This window comes from Fukomys damarensis, unplaced genomic scaffold, assembly GCF_012274545.1.
Source record: "Fukomys damarensis isolate Sample0158 unplaced genomic scaffold, DMR_v1.0_HiC HiC_scaffold_8, whole genome shotgun sequence".
Lineage (NCBI taxonomy): Eukaryota > Metazoa > Chordata > Mammalia > Rodentia > Bathyergidae > Fukomys > Fukomys damarensis.
The window spans coordinates 31,872,548-31,889,566 of record NW_022900920.1 but is presented as its reverse complement, the minus strand read 5'-3'; the positions used below and the strand labels follow the sequence as shown (position 1 = coordinate 31,889,566).

The 17,019-nt window shown below is 52.3% G+C and overlaps 2 protein-coding genes across 8 annotated transcripts in view; one reads left to right on the top strand and one right to left on the bottom strand.

Moving 5' to 3' along the window:
- The window catches only part of Arl3 (ADP ribosylation factor like GTPase 3), a 35,080-nt gene extending 31,912 nt beyond the window's left edge, over positions 1-3,168 (bottom strand). Inside the window, exons 1-2 of the mRNA XM_033761247.1 lie at positions 3,138-3,168; positions 2,606-2,673 (exon numbers count right to left, since the gene is read on the bottom strand). Coding sequence (XP_033617138.1) covers positions 2,606-2,673; positions 3,138-3,168 — 99 coding nt within the window. The remainder of the gene's footprint in view (positions 1-2,605; positions 2,674-3,137) is intronic.
- Positions 7-14,329, top strand: Sfxn2 (sideroflexin 2). Of its 7 annotated transcripts, none has more exons than XM_010626436.2 (13): positions 7-86; positions 5,527-5,592; positions 6,838-7,015; positions 7,141-7,311; positions 8,899-8,997; positions 9,312-9,387; positions 9,610-9,695; positions 11,260-11,320; positions 11,974-12,040; positions 12,614-12,663; positions 12,863-12,912; positions 13,394-13,441; positions 14,167-14,266. In XM_010626436.2, the coding sequence occupies exons 3-13, from the start codon at positions 6,855-6,857 to the stop codon at positions 14,264-14,266; spliced, it is 969 nt and encodes a 322-aa protein (XP_010624738.1). In that variant the 5' UTR covers positions 7-86; positions 5,527-5,592; positions 6,838-6,854. The 7 variants fall into 7 exon arrangements, with proteins under 7 accessions (XP_010624738.1, XP_010624739.1, XP_033617340.1 ...); XM_010626437.2 differs by having other exon boundaries at positions 6,831-7,015; XM_033761449.1 differs by having other exon boundaries at positions 7-351.
- Positions 14,330-17,019: the final 2,690 nt, after the last annotated feature.

The window sequence follows — 17,019 nt, the reverse complement described above, 5'->3', positions numbered from 1 at the left end:
AGGCAGCGAGGGCCGGTGGGGAGCAGACTGCCGCCGCCCCGGGCGGTGTGCAACCCTCGGGGCACGCAGGTCGGGGCCTCCGGCAGGTTCGTCACTCGCCTTTGTGAAGCGCTTCGCACACGGGCTGTCGTTTTCCGTTCAAAGCCTAGAAATTGGCCACGGCGAGCCAGTTAGGACTTGAACCGACTTGTGGACGCAGTGCTCTGCTTACGACGTTGCTGCTAATCACTGTTGTCCGGGTGGGAGGAGCGGAGTGTTTGTATCTGTGATGGAAACCGAGATTTTTCTAAAAGCTGACTTTATCGGCTGTTGAGAACACAGCTCGGACTGGACTGAGGGAGGAGGAGCGAGGTGAGCGCGTGGCAGGCGCCCCTGCGATTGCGTGTCTCCAGGGACATGGCTCTGCTGCGGGGAAGGCAGGCACCGTGCTCCCCGCTGTCCCGTGTCTGCCAACTTCACGGGTCAGGAAGGGCTGACTTGAACTGCTGTCTCCACCTGCTCTAGGCAGCCTGGACCGGAATCCTTCCCTTTTTTCAGTGTTTAGTCTGCCCTGTGTTGGGCTGCCTTCCTCATTTACCTCTCGTACCAATGCTGATGTTTTGTATTGCCCCCCCCCCATCCCAGTACTGGGGTTTGAACCCAAGGTCTTTGCGCTGGGCCGCATCTCCAGACCCTTTTAATATTTTTTTTAAAGGTCTTGGTAAGTTGTCCAGGGTGAGCCTGAACTTTCTGTCCTCCTGCTTCAGCCTCCTGGAGTGCTGGGAGTTAAAACGATGCACTAGAATATTTTTTCCCCTCTCTTCCTGGAGTCACAAAAAGGGACACCTTGAGCACTTTCCCGCCTTGTCAGAGAATACCAGGAGAAACCCAAAATATAAATAAAGAGCAAAATAAAAGTTAGCTAATAGGAAACAGGGGAATAGATTTTTTTTTTGCAAATGAGAAGGGGACCAAGAGATGGAGGGAGGGAAGGGAAGAGAAAGGGGTGTAAAAAGAATTAAGACGTATTATATACATGTACCAACTCCCTATGATGAATGTGATCATTATGTACGGATAAAATTTTTAAAACAATACCTCAGGGCTGGGGGTTTAGTTCAGTGGTTCCGCCGCCTACCTTGCAAGCCCAAGGTCCCAGGTTCGATCCCTGGTACCTACATAAATAAATAAAGATTACCTCAGAGTGGCTGTAGAAGCCTGTTCTCTGAGCTTTGATTCTGTTTGCCAGAGAAAATCAGTTCTCTCTGGGAAGGATGAGTATCATTTCTGGGGAAATAGTATTCTACTTCATTTTCTTCTTTCTCTTGCTAGCTCTTTTTTTTCCTTTCTTTTTGGTGGTACTGAGTCTCAAACTCAGGGGCACTCACTGAGCTACATTTCTAACCTTTTTTCTTTTTTTGAGACAGGGTTTTGCTGTGGAGTTCAGGCCAGGCTTGAACACACTGTGTAACCCAGGCTGGCCTGGAACTGGTTCCTGCCTTAGCTTCCCCAGTGATCCTCCTGCTTCAGCTTCCCCGGTGCTAATATTACAGGTGTGCACCACCACACCTGGCTTCTTTTTCTTTTTCTTTGGTACTGGGAATTGAACTCGGGGCCTCATGCTTGCCAGGTAGGCGCTGCATCGCTGAGCTACATCCCCAGCCTGGCTTCTTTTTCTTTTTTAAAGGAGAAAGCAAATAGGCTGTAGTGGATAAAGGCCTGTCTTGGTGTGTACTGTTGGACTTTGAGGACTGGATCTGTTTGTTCACCTTTTTGTCTGTGCCACATGCTCACCAAGTTGGCATGACCATTGAGTGTGAGACCTTTCCAGGCTTCAGTAGACTGAGACTTTGGCTCCTGGATGTCTTTGATCTGTGACGGTCTGATCCTGAAAAGGTCGGTGACCAGTCAGTCACCTGTTTGCTTTCTACTCCTGCCTTAACTCCTAGTGGTGAAACCACAATCGTTCAGAAGCAGGGCTACTCTGGACATGATGGTGACCTTTTTAGGGAGGACTACATTGACTTGTATGGGAGATGGGGAGTAAAGGAGCCAGGCTTAGCGACCTGATAGGACTGAAGCCAAGAGAACCCAAGAGTAAGTTGGAATGCATTTCAGGCAGGGAGTCAATGTCCTGACAGAGCATATGTGAGACAAAGGAGGGGGCAGACCTGGTCCTGACACTCAGGTCAGGGAAGCAGACTTCATACAAAAACTGTAAGTGACAGCCACTGAAGTCTAGCATGCTTCAAAGAAGGACAGGCTGCTGTGGGATTCAGGCTGCTGTGCCCCCTGGAAGACGGTGGGTGTAGGAGGAAAATGTTCCAGAGGAATAATGTAGGTTAAGCAGGGGGCTTGTGGCATATATATATAACATTGTGTAATTCCACCGTGACCTCAGGAGGGCAGAGGTTCTTGTGTAGATAGCTGATTGCCCCATCACAGTGGCAGTGCTTCCATTACAAGAGGCAGAGGACCTTGTGGTCCATAAGGTAGAGAGAGATATCAGAAAAGGGGTGTGAGTGTGTCTGTGTTTGTCCCAGAGGGTGGGCCTAGCATTTTGCCTGGTTGGGCTGTCTCAGAGCATGAGCCTGGCACTATGAGGCCAAGGCAGGGTGCGGCCTACCTGCCAGCCAGACTCCTTCATTTCCTGTAGCATCTGCCAGGTGAGCCTTTTCCTTGTCCCACTCTTCTCTGTTGGGACCGAGAGGGATGTCGCAGGAGGTAGTCGGGGTTGGGAGAGGTGGCAGGCAGAGTTTTGGAGTTGGGAACGTGTGACTTGCCTCTGCCCAGTCCACACTTCATTTGGTGCCCCAGGGGCAAGCAGGGGTGCTGTGGTACCACATGCGGGGCCTCTCCTCCACTCCAGGCCCTTCCTCTTAGAAATGACTGACCCCAGCCTGCCAGCCTACAGCCTGTCCCCTCACAGAGCATCTGAACGTTGGCTGCTGCTCTCCCTTCCCAGCTCGTTCCTGCTGTCTTCTGCCTCTGGGGGTTCTTTACCATCTTTGGGGGCTCCATTTCTTGGTTTGCTTCTTAAATGTTTTGGTTTTTCCGGGTTTGTCCTCATTTTTTCCAATCAATTTTCCCTGGAAATCTTTAGCTTAAACTACCTTGATGCTGCTGATAAGTTTTTTACTTTTAGCCTGAATACTCACTGCCAAGAACCTGGACCTCTTGTTCAGCCATAGCTGAATGTTTTTGCTGGGCAGTAGGGTGACACTGGTAAGCAAAATGAGCACACTCCCTGACTTTGTAGTGAATATTTAAGTTAATTTAAAGAAGGCAAATTGCCAGGCATGATAGCACATGCCTGTAATCCCAGCACTTGGGAGGCTGAGACAGGAGGATTTCAGAGAGTTTGAGGCCAGCCTCGGCTACATAGTGAGTTCAGGACCAGCCTGAACTACAAAGCAAGACCCTGTTTTCAAAAACAAACAAAAACAGGGCCAGGGATTTAGCTCAGTGGTCCACTGTCTGCCTCGCAAGCACAAGGTCCTGAGTTTGACCCCTGGTTAACAAAAAACAAACAACCACAAATGATATAGTAAGCAGATAGTATTAGAAGCAAATGTGAAATTTTTTTTCCAAAACAAAGATGTGTAGGCGTTAGTGAAAAGGAGAGGGAACGGCATTTGGGAAGGCCTGAGATGGGGGTAGCCTGTTGCATTTAAGAAGGTCCCCTGTGCCAAGTGCAGGGTGCACACCTGTAATCCCAGCTACTTGAGGAGCTGAGGTAGGAGGATCACAAGCTGAATCCCAATGGGCCAGCGATTTAGCTCAGTGGTTCCATCACCTGCCTTGAATGTGTAAAGTCCTGAGTTTGATCCCTGGTACCAAAAAAAAAAAAAAAGCGCAGGTCAAGCCCAGCCTGGGCAACTTACTGAGACTATCTCAAAATAAAAAAAATAAAAAGGGCTGGGGGCCGGGGATTTAGCTTAGTGGCACAGCACGTGCCTCACAAATGCAAGGTCCCATGCCCAGTACCACAGTAGTCCCCTAGCACTTGAAACTCAGCACATGGAAGATTAAATTCATTGTGTTCTCTTTTAAAGCCTTTAGTTTTTGATGGTGCTAGGGATCCAACCCAGGGCTCTGTGCGTGTTAGGCATGTGCTCTGGTGCTGACCTACAACCTCACCTCAAGCCAAAGCTTATATTTTTAATATTTTGCCTCACCACCTTACTGTAGTCCCGGTGTCTTTTTTTTTTTTTTTTTTTTTTTTTTTTGGTACCAGGGATTCAACTCAGGTCCTTGCGCTTGCAAGGCAGGCCACCCAACCGCTGAGCTAAATCCCCGGCTCCCAGTGTCTTTTTAAATGCTTGTGATATGTACTGACTATGGCTAGCCTGAACAAGACTCCCAGGAGTCCCTCCTCCTATGTTCCCAGTTGCCCTGGGCTCTGAGAGCCCTCCCAGTTCTGCAGTCAAATGCTAAGCTAGGTGCTGCTGTGGAGGTATTTTATAGATGTAATTAAAAGTCACTTAATTGGTTAGCCTAAAATTAATCAAAAAGGATATTATTGTGTGTGGCATGACTTAATCAGAACCTTTTTAAGTCTTCTTTATTTTATTTTTAAATTTTGAGACATGGTCTTGCTAAGTTGCCTAGGCTGGGCTTGTACTTGAGATCCTTCTGTCTCAGCCTCCCAGTGTCCTGGGATTACAGGTGCCTGCCACAGTGTCTGGCAGAGAAAACTTATGCGGGATGAGTAGGCTTCTCTGAATTGGAGGCTCCAAGCGATGCTGGGCTGGGCTTGTTTTCTTTTCCAGGTTTGACCATGGTGGACACAGTATTCCCCCTGTGCTCATGCTTAGCCTACATAAAATTGTGCTTCTTTAGGGGCCAGGGATTTAGTTCAGTGGTTCAGCTGCCTTTCTTGCAAGCACAAGGTCCCAAGTTCGATCCCTGGTACCAAAAAAAGAAAAAAAAGGAAAAGTGCTTCTTTAAAAGGCTCCATATATGGGTGTGGTGGCACATGCCTGTAATCCCAGCACCCAGGAGGCTGAGTCAGGAGGATCGCTGTGAGTTCCAGACCAGCCTGGGCTACATAGTGAGTTCCAGGTCAGTCTCAATTACATAGTGAGACCTTGTCTCAAAAAAACAAAACAAAACAACAGCAACAAAAAAGGTAAAAGGCTCCATGCTTGGGGCCCTTTCTCAGTGTATCTCAGTTAATTTGACTCTTCTCTCTCACTGCCTGGGTTGTTGGTCCCTTCCAGCTCCGCTACCTGTATCTGGGAAGGCCCCACCACACCATTTGTCTATTCTCATGATTGCCCAGGATGTTTTCCTAACTACACATTGCTGTTTTCTCTTTTTATTCAGTTATCCTTTAATGCCTTACTGAGTTTTTCAGACAAAAATTTAAAAACTCTGCTTTTTAAAAATGTGTGATGGGTGGGGATGTAGCTCAGTGGCGCCACAGCTGCCTGGCAAGCTCAAAGTCCTGAGCTCGATCTCCAGTACCAGGAAAGCGAAAAGTGTTACCATTTTCTCTCCTCAATTATACTAATCTTGAAAATGTTTTTAATGGTTGTCCTGCAGTTTGCGGTATTCCAGCTGAGCCATGTCCACTCCGAAGGAGCACTGGTGGCGGAGTACCTTACTCCAGTGAGTGCCCGGCTTGCCCTTCTGCCATGTCATTGGTGTCACTTGTCTCGCTTATTCATAAACTACAATCACTGAACACTAATGCCTTTTTTTTTTGTACTGGGCATCAAACCCAGGACCTTATACTTGCAAGGCAGGCAGCAGCACCACTGAGCTAAATTCCTGGCCCTACTACTGCTATTAATATTTTCAGCAAGCTTTTGTTTGTTAACTGTTAAGAATCCAAGATAAGAAAAGATTTTATTTTATTTCATTTACTCCCTCTCTGACACAGTCTCTTTCTGTAGATTTCAGTTTCTGACCTGTACTGTAATTTCCCCATGAAGAACTGCTTTCAGCTTTTTGTAGATCAGGTCTGCTGACGTCAGAGTCCCTCAGCTTTATTTGTTCAACAGCGTCTAAGCGTAATGTTGTTGGATACAGAGGTCTAGGGTGAAGGTGTCTTTCTTGTCTTTCTTCCAGCACAACCTGTGTTTTTACCTTTCTGTGAGCCATGCTGCTTTTTCTTGCAGCGCAGCTGAAGTTCCTAGTAAGAGGCCCTGAGCTAGACAGGCCTTTGGTGGGCAGCTTCGGTGGGTCTTGCTAGGTATTGTGCCATGTGTCGTACAGTACAGTACTGTCTGCTGTAGCTGTAGGTGTCGCTTCTGAAATTTCCTTGGTGTGCTTGTTTTTGCCTTCCCTATTGTCTTTTGGTTTCAGACTTTTCTTTTTTTTCTGCCCCTTGTGCTGGTGATTGAACCAGGCCTCACTCTGTCACTGAGCTAACCCATCCCCTATCACCAGGCCACTGTCCCTCTGGGATGACCCTGGCTGCTCTGGACCTGGAGGAGGGACCTGGCAGTAGGGGAGGTGTCTGCTGTGGCCTGGCTGGCCACCCTTCACCGCTGCTCAGCCTTCCTTCCCCTCCCCTGGTTGCCTTTGGCTGAGGCTCAAAGGCTGGAGGGTGCTGAGTACCCTTCCCAGGATGGGTAGGTCTGGGTGAAAGGGCAGCAGCCCTCCCCTACTCCCTGCCAGGAGACTGGGGACAGTGTCTGTCCCCTGGGCAGGTCTGAGCTCCCCAGGGACAAGCACCATCTGGTTCCCTCCCAGTGGCTCCCACAGCTCTGGGCGAGAGCAGGCATCAGGGCGCACGTGGGAGCCTGGTGCCCGTGCATGGGGGCTGGGCAAGACGGGCAGTGCCGGGGATTCCAGGGTGGCTGTGACTTGGGGACGCCCTCATTCCTCCTCTGTCCCCGGAGTCTGCAGTCTTGGGTGCGAGCACGATGGAGGGGGACCTGTCTGGCTTTAACATCGATGACCCCCGCTGGGACCAGCGCACGTTCCTGGGGCGTGTGAAATATTTCCTGAGCATCACAGACCCACGCACCATCTTGCTGCCAGAATGGAAGCTGGACTGGGCCAAGGCGATGGTGGAGCAGAGCAGGTGAGTGGTCAGGGGAACACCCGAGGCACTAGGGGAGTCCATGCTAGGGGAAGCAGACACTGAAAGTGAAGGCCCCCAGGAGGGAAGAGAAGGGAAGGCATCTGCCTGTTGCCCTTGTCCTTTAGGATGGGGGCCGTGCCCCCAGGCACCCAAGTGGAGCAACTGCTGTATGCTAAGAAGCTGTATGACTCGGCCTTCCACCCCGACACTGGGGAGAAGATGAATGTGATCGGGCGGATGTCCTTCCAGGTCCCCGGCGGCATGATCATCACAGGCTTCATGCTGCATTTCTACAGGTGTGCCCTGGGAGCCAAGCGGGGTGCAGCGCCTGGGTCTTCTAGGCAGGGAGCCAGCTTTCTTTCCCCCTGGTGCTGAGCTGAACCTAGGGCCTCTTGCACCTATCACTCAGCCCAGCCACAGGCTGCCAGTAGCAGTAGTGCCCTTGGCTGCTCACTTACCAGAGAGCAGGCACTGTGCTGACGTGTGTGCCTCCTTTAACTCTCCCAGCACCCTATCCATAGGTACTGCACTAGTGCCATCCTGTTTTATAGATGGAATCCTACAGAGGCTGAGTAATTTGTCCAGATTCACACAGTAAGGAAATATGGGTACCTGGATTTTAACAGGGGCAGTCCTCAATAGAATTCAACAGATAAGCTATTCTAAGTCTCTCTGTCTTTTTTTTTTTTTTTCTGAGGTGGGTGGCTTGAGACAAGGTCTCGCTATGGAATTCAGTCTGACCTGGAACTTGCAGTGATCCTTCTGCCTCAGCCTCCCAAGTGCTACAATTACAAGTGTGCACCTCCATGCCCAGCTTTAAGTTCTAGGCTGCCTATGGTAGCTCATGCCTGCGATCCCAGTACTCAGGAGGTCAATGCAGGAGGATCACTGTGAATTCAAGACCTGCCTGGGTAACATAGTGAGTTCCAGGTCAGCCTGAACTGCACATCGAGGCTGTCTCAACCCCTGCCCTCCCAGCCAGGCTTGTAGTGCATGACAGTAATCCCAGCACTTGGGAGGATGAGGTAGGAGGATCTTCAGTTCAAGGCTAGTTTGAGCTACACAGTGAGATCCTGTCTCAAAAGATTAAAAAGTACTAATTATTTCTCAGTGAATGTTGTTACTTTTATACTGTAATAGCCAAGTTTTTTGTTAAAAAAAACTTTCTTATGGGTTGGTTGGGAGGAAATGAACGTTCTGTGCAGCCTGGATGTGACTCTCCTCCCCATCCACTCCCTCCCTCCTCCCACCCGTTCACTGTCCAGTTGTTGAGCTGGCCTCGGGCCAGGTGGCAGTGTGAAGACTGTAGTCTCCCGCCCAGAGAGCTTTGTGGAGACTGGAAAGTAAATGTTAGGTTGCGGAACAGACTGAGATGGGAGCAGGGCTTGTGGCGGGGCTAGCTCTGCAGCAGACAGTATTCGCGCCTCTGCTACCCTGATGCCACAGTGCCTGAGTCCTAGAGCCCCAAAGACAGAACCCCTCAGTTTTCCCTCTGGAGGACAGGCATGCCAATTTTTTGCTTTTCCTTGGATTCTCACCAAGATATGATAAAAAGGTTAAGATTCAGAAGCCCTGAGGAGCTCCATGGTCCGTGCTGTAACTGGGCCGGCTGAGGTGGGCTGGCCATGACTCTGCCCACCCGTCCTGTGTCCTGTTGCTGTCCATCTCGGAAGGTTCTGAGGAGGGAGGGAGGAAGGGAGGGGGGTCTCAGCAGAGCAGCAGGTTTGGCCCCATGTAGAAGGAGATAGGTGCATATTCTAGGCCGAGGGCTCAGCCTGGCTGTCCAAAGGCCAGTGCACAGAGCAAAGGGGGAGCCCCCGGGCGGTGAGTGGGGAGTCCCATGCCCTGCCTGCCACCCTCTCCTTTCCCACCTGCCCCGGCAGGACTGTGCCAGCGGTGATCTTCTGGCAGTGGGTGAACCAGTCCTTCAACGCCTTGGTCAACTACACCAACAGGAATGCGGCGTCCCCCATGTCGGTCAGGTAGGAGACCTGAGCCCCAGCTGAGCTTCCTGCAAAGGGCCACACTGGGCAGGTGGGTGAGTCACCCCTTTCCAGGGCTGGAATATTTTCTTTGACTGACCAGGGGAGCATCTCCCAGACCAATCCGAGCTGTCTGTGCATCCAGTCACCACCTCTCTGTGTGTACACTGCCGGGGCAGGGGGACTGCACGGTTTGGCTGACAAAGACTTGGGGATATTAAAGTGCTGAGAAAGACCAAGCGGGCCAGCAGGCTGGAGGCAGCGTGAGTCTTTCTCTCAGTGTCTCAGCCTTCACCCAACCTCTCCTCCCCTAGGCAGATGACCTTCTCCTACCTCACAGCCACAACCACTGCAGTGGCCACTGCTGTGGGCATGAACGTATGGACAAAGGTGTGGTCTGGGGCAGCGGCGGGTGTGGTGGCCACTGGGGGGCAGCAGAGTCCTAGGGAAAACAGTGGGGCTGTCCCCAGGTATTTCCTTCTTGGGTTTTTGCTGGAGTCTGGGATCCCCAGTCTGAATGGATGTGTGGCAGTAGCAGGGTCCCACTTTCTTTCTAGAGCTCCCTCCATCCATGCCCATCTGAATTTTCCTGTTGGATCCTTTCCCCAACAGAGAGCTCCTCCCTTGGTGTGCCGCTGGGTACCCTTCGCTGCCGTGGCTTCTGCGAACTGTGTCAATATCCCGATGATGCGACAGCAGTGAGTAGAGGGTACCCTTCTCCTCCCATAGCAGCTTAGCCAGGGAAGGGCGGAGCCCAAGGCAGTGGACAGGGCCACCGGGCTGAGCCTTTGAAGGTCCCTGAGAGCCAGTCACACCTGCAGAGTAAGGATCCGTAAGGTTAGTCAATATCCAAGTGTTGTGGGTGCCCTTTCCTGCATGGTAAGGGGAGAGGGAGTGTAGATCCTCAGGCTTTTATACTATATCCTGTTTTGTTGTTTGTTTGTTTGTTTGTTTTCACAATAGCGGGGATTGAATTCAGGACCTTGTGCTTGCGAGGCAGGCCCAGAACCACTGAGCTAAATCTCTGGCCCTTTTCTTTCTTTTTTTCTTTTTTCTTTTTTTTTTTTTTGTACCGGGGATTGAACTTGCAGGCCACCGAACTGCTGAGTTAAATCCCCGGCCCCTCTGGCTGTTTTCTTGATTTTTGAGACAGGGTCTCACATAGTGTAGCCCAGGATGGTGTGGGATTCACAATGATCCTCCTGCCTCAGCCTCCCAGGTGCAGGGATTATGGCTGTGTGCAACTATGCCTGGTTAGATCCTGTCCTTTCAACTGCAGCTGTGGTTAGAGTTGTGAATTCTGCCTGCTCCCAAAGGCCTGGGGATGGCATTCTAAATGAATTCTGGCAGAGTGAGCCACTTAAAGGTAGCATAGAACTGAGAAACTTGAGAAAAGCCAGGGAGTGGATTGATGTTTTCTAGGCACCTGCCTCTATAATCTCCTCAGCAGAAAAAGTGGAGGAGAAACTCTCACAGTTTTGATTTTTACTCATTTTTTCTGCAGCGCTAGGGTGGAGCCCAGGGCCTCCTGTAGCTGGGGATCACTGAGCTGAGCTCAGCTCAGGCTGCTGGAGGTGCACAGATACTCCTCTGCCCGGGGCTGTGAGGTGCAGCATGTACAGAGCTACCAGACAGCACCTGAACATAACGGATGCCCTGGAAGTGTGAGCGTGTGTCGCTGCCATTGTTGTCACCCGTGCCATATTACCTGGAGGCCACTAGCAAAAGGAGAAGGGCCTCCACAGCCTTTAGAGGAAGGGCTCCAGTGAACAGCAGGCCTTTTTTTCCCCACTCAGCTCTCTCCCAGCGATGACTGAAGCCACCTGACTACTTGGTCTCAGCTTGTCAAGAGCCGGCCTGAGAAGAGCAGCCAGAGCAGCCCGTCTGGGGAGAGGCCCGGTGCCCAGGGCTAGACTAAGCACTGGTCAGGCATTATTTTGTGTGGTCCTCACCCGTCCTCTGAAGGATTATCCCATTCTTCAGATGAAGAGAACTGAGGCTTCAGAAAGTTTAAGGCTCAGAGTCACATACGTATTCTGTGGTCGCAGGAATCACCCGAGGCAGTGTGGGCCCAGGGCCAGCTCCCATAGCCTCTAACTAACCCAGACCGCTTCTGAGACACCACTTACAGAGTGAAGAAGGAGGCCAGAGGGCCAGGCTGTCCCTGACCTTCGTGCCCTGGCCCAGTCCTTGGGATATTTCAAGGCCTGGGTGGCTCCCAGCACTCCTTTCCCAGACTCAACAATTCCTGTCTCTGTCCAGGGAACTCATCCAGGGCATCTCTGTGAAGGACAAGAACCAGAATGAGGTTGGCCATTCCCAGGTGAGCCAGGGACCTCTTAGGTGGTGGGAGGGAGCTGCTTCTCCAACCCTCTCCATGCTCAGAGTAGCCTGGGTGCCATTAGAGGGTTAAGAAGGCTTCTTCCTGACTCTGGCCCTCATCCCCATCAGTTTTCCCTGCATTTCTCTGTTGAGAACAGGCCTCTTATGTCTTTTTTTTTTTCACTGTTGGAGATTGAACCCAGGCCTCTGCACTAGGCTGGGTCCCTAGACCTTTTTACTGTTTATTCATTCTTTTTTTTTGTGGTGGTAGACATTGTACCCAGGGTCTTGGCACTGAGGTACACCCCTAGCCCTGTTTTTATTTTATATTTTGAAATAATGTCTCATTAAGCTGGTCCAACTTGTGATCCTCCTCTCTCAGCCCTCCCAGAGTGCTGGAATTATTTTGAGACAGGGTCTCACTAAGTCATGAAGTTGCCCAGGCTGAGCTCGATCTTGTGACCCTCCTTGCCCCAGTTTACCAGAGGGCTGGGGTTATAGGTGTGCTCCACCACACCCAGCTTTTATGTCTTTCTTCCACCATTTCTGGTTCTGAAGGTAACTGGGACTTGGCCACGACCTGGCCCTGCCCTCTGTTGCAGCCCCTTTGCACTGGGTAAGTCCTTCCTGATCACTGCTCCTCTCTGCCCTCAGAGAGCTGCGGCTGTAGGCATCACCCAAGTGGTTATTTCCAGGATCACCATGGCGGCTCCTGGCATGAGTAAGAGGGGGACCCTCCCTTCCTATGGGACCCTGGAGGGCAGGGGTAGGTAGTGGGACCCCAGCCTCCAGAGCCAGGCTTCTTCAACTGGTTTGGACGGAGGCTGCAAGCCCATGAGAGCTCCACTAGTTCCCAGATCAACAACAGGGCTGGGGATGTAGCCCAGTGGTGCTGCACTTGCCTTCCAAACGCAAGGTCCTGAGTTTAATCACTGGTACTGGAAGGAAAAAAAAAAAAGATTTGTTAGAGTAGTAGAAAATTTAAGAATTTTTTATAAGCTTCCAGTAGGAGTCCAGGTCATCACCTAATTAGAGATTGGGAGGAGAATGTTATTTCCTTGAAGCCATAGTCATTCAAACCATTCTTGATGTGCAGAAGTAGCAGAGACGTTTCCTGTCATGGTCTGCTCATCGCAGAGCAAGATACAGAATGTGTTTGTGTGAACCTGCAGAGATAGTTTTAGTTTTGGGGAGGAGGCTTTGGGCCCATTGGCACAGGGGTACACCCTGAGAGGGCCTTGCGCATCCGGGGGACTCCTGGGTCTCCCTCAGCATCTGCCCTGCTCTCTTTCAGTCTTGCTGCCGGTCATCATGGAAAGGCTGGAGAAACTGCGCTTCATGAAGGTCAGCACAGTTCCCGTTATACTCTCCCAGGTCTGGCCCTCCCCTCCTGCCCTCCAGCATCATCTCACTCAGGGCCTCCTGCAGAGCCAGGGCTCCAGCTGCTGCTGCTTTGGGCTGGCTGATCCTTGGCAGGGCAGGTATGGGTTCGCCTCGGGGTGGTGGCATCCCACGTGGATCTCTGTTGCTTGTCTTTGTGCAGAAAGCCAAGGTGCTGCACGCGCCACTGCAGGTCGCGCTGTCTGGATGCTTGTGAGTAAGGGGCTCTGCTGGCCTGGGGCGGTGGGCTGGGTGCTCCCTGTGGCTCTGGACACCTGTGATCATCCGGATTGTTCCTCCTCGTCCTCCTAGGTGCCAGAGACGCACTCTTCATGCATACACACATGTGCAGGCTCGGGTGTGCACCCTTCCATCCTCCCCGCCCAGGCCTCAAGCCCTCGCTCGCTCTTATAGGAGAGAAGAGAGGCGAGGCCTAGCTAGCCCTGGCGCAGGCAGACACAGCCGTGTCAGCACCCTCAGGAGGCCGCCGTGGCACAGCCACCTCCGAGCGGCTCCTCCCACACCTTGGTCACATTATCTTCCTCCCTGTCTGGGACCTGGGTGTGCGGTGGAAGAAAGGATAGAGGGGAAGACTGGGGCTGCCGCTGGGAGGCAGGCTAGGTGTGGGTAGCCCCGCTTCCTGCTGGGATCTGGGACAGGGACCTCGTTAATAGCTCTGTCTTCCTTCCTACAGCCTCCTGTTCATGGTGCCAGTGGCGTGTGCACTCTTTCCACAGACATGGTATAGCCTGTTTGTCTCCTGCTTCCTCTCATAGACCACAGTGTGCCACTGCTCCCCTGGGCCTCAGCAGAGGGACAGGACAGCAAGGGCAGCACTCTGGGCCCCTTCACCCCTGGTAAATGGCAAACCAGCCAGATTGCCAAGGGGCAGAGAAGTTAGGAAGGGGATTAAGGGCTGCCTAGAGGTGGTGGGGACACAGTGATTCTTGGGCCTGGGATGTAGCTCAGTGGCACCTTGCCTGCCTCGCAAATGCAAAGTCCTGAGTTTGATTTCTGGTACTGGGGAAAAAAAGCGATTTCTTGCTGGTGGGGTCATAAGGAAGTTTCCCGGGCTGGACCTGGTGTTTACAGTCAAATAAGGTGCTTGTTCTGGTTCTGCTCCCCTGTGTGTCCTAGAAGGGCTGGGGAGGGACAGGGACATCAGTCTGCGGTGGGAGCCGGCTGGCCCCTGGAGCTGGTGTGCTTGGGTAGGTGCCAAGAGGAGAGGGTGCCAGTCTCCTGGCTCTGGCATCCAGCTCAGGATCCTGAGCATTTTACTTGTAATCCTGGAGGGGTCAAAAGTTTTAGCCAAGGACTTGCACAGGGAGAAGGCAGAGGCAGAGTACAGGGAGCATTGGGCAGGGTGTCAGTGAGCTGCAGCGGGAAGTCTGGGGGCTCCCTGGAGGTGACAGTTGAATCGGCCTCTCTGTGGGTGCCACACCCAGAGTCCTTCTGCCCTCCTTGCAGTGAGCTGCCAGTCTCCTGTCTGGAGCGAGAGCTGCAGGACACTGTCAAGGCCAGGGGTGGAAAACACACATCCTTCATCTACTTCAACAAGGGGCTCTGAGAGCCGAGGCCTGCGCACTGCGGGGACTGGGCTGTGGCATCCTGCTCCACTCACCGGCCCGCCTTCCTCCTGCAGCTCAGCCTGACTGCCCGACTTCCACTGTGCACCCCATTCACTGGACTCCAGGGAATCAGGGAAAGTGAACCCCAGCCTCTCCACGGAGGCAGTCACAGAGGCCTTGGCAGGGAGAAGCTGTCATCTCTGGACGGGGCGGGGTGACAGCTGAGTGCTGGTCAAGTCTCCTGGGAGATCTAGGAAGCCTCTGGGGTGCTGGGACTGGGGCAAGGTTCAGGACAGGCTGCGTTCTCTCTTTCTGGCCCAGCAGTGAGGCCTTTCCCTGCCAGCCAGCCTGACACATGAAGAGAGGCCAGGGTGTGCTCGTGTTCCCTTCTGGTCCTGTCCCCGCTGCACCTGGCTGGAAAGCTCCTGGGTGCTGCCACACGGGTGCATGATGCGCCCAGGAGTCATTCATACTAAGAAATGATGCTGCACGGCAGAGATCCACGGTGCTTCAGGCCCTGTCTATTGATGCTGCCTTTGTTCAGCCAGCATGCTAGGAGGCTGAGGCAGGAAGATCACACATTTGAGGCCAGCCTGGGTGATTTACTATGACCCTGTTCAAAAAGGGGCTGGGGCTGTAGCTCAGTGCAGTGGCCCTGGGCTCATTCCCCAGTGCTGGGGGAAAAAAATCACGATTGGGTCCATTTGGGGATTTTCTCTATAACAATAGAAGCCTCCCTCACTGCTTCATATCTGCTTTGGAAGAGATGTTCCCTCACTGTGAGTGGGACCAGTGGACACAGGCACTGACCTCACAGTCACGGGTTCAACCTGGCTGCGACCCCTCCCCGGTCCCTTGGTGTTCGCTGGCCAGGAGGGAAGGTCGATGCGGACAGACCAGGCAGCCTTAGGAGAGTGCAGGGTGCAGCCCGGCCTGCCCTTCCAGGACTGCTTGGGTGTGTGGTCACGGTACATGGCGTAAGGGTCTGCACACTTGAGTACTGGATCCTGGGTGGGATGCAGCCTTGGCCGTGGCATGTTCGAGGGTATCACAACTCGGGGGAGTGATGTCCTGTGGGTCGTGACCCTAGAGGCTGGTTGTAGTGGCGCACACCTGTGGTTCCAGCATTGGGGGGGCTGCGGCTAGAGAATTGCCATGAGTTTGAGGCCAGCCTGAACTGCACATCAAGACCCTGTCTCAACAGTTTCCCTAAGGGGGCGTGGATCCCTGTCTCGGTATTCCAAATTGTCCCAGGATGGGAGCCATGTAGTCCTAGGGCTAGAGCTGGCCAGCCATGGCACAGGGGACCAAATTTGGGAGCTAAGAATAGCTTTACGTCTAAAGGGTTACAGAAGCCCCACGTGATGGTGCATAACTGGTGAGTATTACTCTGGCAGGCTGAGGCAGGAAGATCTCAAGTATGAGCCTAGCCTGGGCAACTTGGCTGTGTAAGAGACCCTCAGGCTGGGAAAGCAGTTGAGTGCACCCAGGTTTCCCAGGTGGGCTCCACAGTAACCTGCAGCCCTGACTCCATCTCTCAGGGACCGTATGCAGAGTGCTACTCTAGGGAAGAGTCCCAGCCCTCACACCGAACATCTGCCCTCCACATTTTAAAAAGTAACAGCAGAAGATCTTATGTATGTGTGGTGGTGAAGGTTGAACCCAGGGTGGAGCACGCTGAACTACATTTATAGTTCGTTTTGTTTTTGGCTTTTTGAGACAGTCTCACTATGTAGTTGAGACTTAACCTGGAACTCAACAGTGATCCTCCTGCCTCAGCTTCCCAAGAGTGCTGGGATTACCACACTTGTGCACAACCATGCCTGGCTTTTTTTTTTTTTTTCAAGTAAGGTCTTGCAAAATTGCACAGGCGGGGCACTGGTTCTGCTATCTGCTTCACAAGCACAAGGGCCCAAGTTCAATCCCCAACACACACACAATTCGTACAGGCTGGCCTCACCCTTGGATCCTCCTGCCTCAGCCTTTTGAGTAGCTGGGGTCACAGGTGTGCACCACCACCACACCCAGTAACACTCACCCCTTCTGACCATAGTGCTGGCCACACCACCCCAAATCCTCAAGATAGCTTTTCCTTGATAAAGAGCAAAACCCGGACCTGGAGAGAGAAATGCTGGGCAGGATTCAAAGAATGCTTTTAGGCAAAACGTTAGATCACTCATCTTTTTAAGAAAAGAACAAGTCCCTTTCTCTTGTAGAGTGGGCCAGTCCTTCCTAAAGGAGAGCCAACTCACTACATGTGTCCTGTCCCTCTTGGGATCCACACTATTGCTTCTGGAGTGCATTCCTGAAATTCTGCCTTCACCCCCTTTCTGCCCTCCCTGACTCCGGGGCATCCCATACTCTCTGAGCCTGTGCCTGCACTGTGGGTTGTCCCGGCTCCCAGGACCCTGGTGTGTCTGCTTTCTCTGGGCTTGCCTCTACTAGACATTTTGCACAGGCAGCACAGGACTAAGTCAATCTAGCAGGGTTCTCACTCTCTAAATAAAGGGCTGGGATGGAGCTCAGAGTCAGGCCCAGGTTCAGCCCCCAGTGCCACATGGGTCTGTAGTGTTCACACAGCCCCACTTTATAACACCTGTCTTTTGTGTCGGCTCCTTTGTGCTCTTGAGAGGTAGTCAGAAGTGCCACTTGAGCTGTGAGGGATGCAGTCCTGCCCAGGAGCTCAGGAACGGGAAGAGGTGTGTGTATCACATTTGAGTTCCTTTTTTTTTTTTTTTTTTTTTTTTTTTTG

Coding starts and splice junctions, on each gene's coding strand:
- Sfxn2 (XM_010626435.3), top strand. CDS start 6,855: ATGGAGGGGGACCTGTCTGGCTTTAACATCGATGACCCCCGCTGGGAC. Junction 11,321..11,973: donor ATGAGGTTGGCCATTCCCAG/GTGAGCCAGGGA, acceptor CTCTGCCCTCAG/AGAGCTGCGGCTGTAGGCAT. Junction 12,913..13,393: donor GTCGCGCTGTCTGGATGCTT/GTGAGTAAGGGG, acceptor TCCTTCCTACAG/CCTCCTGTTCATGGTGCCAG.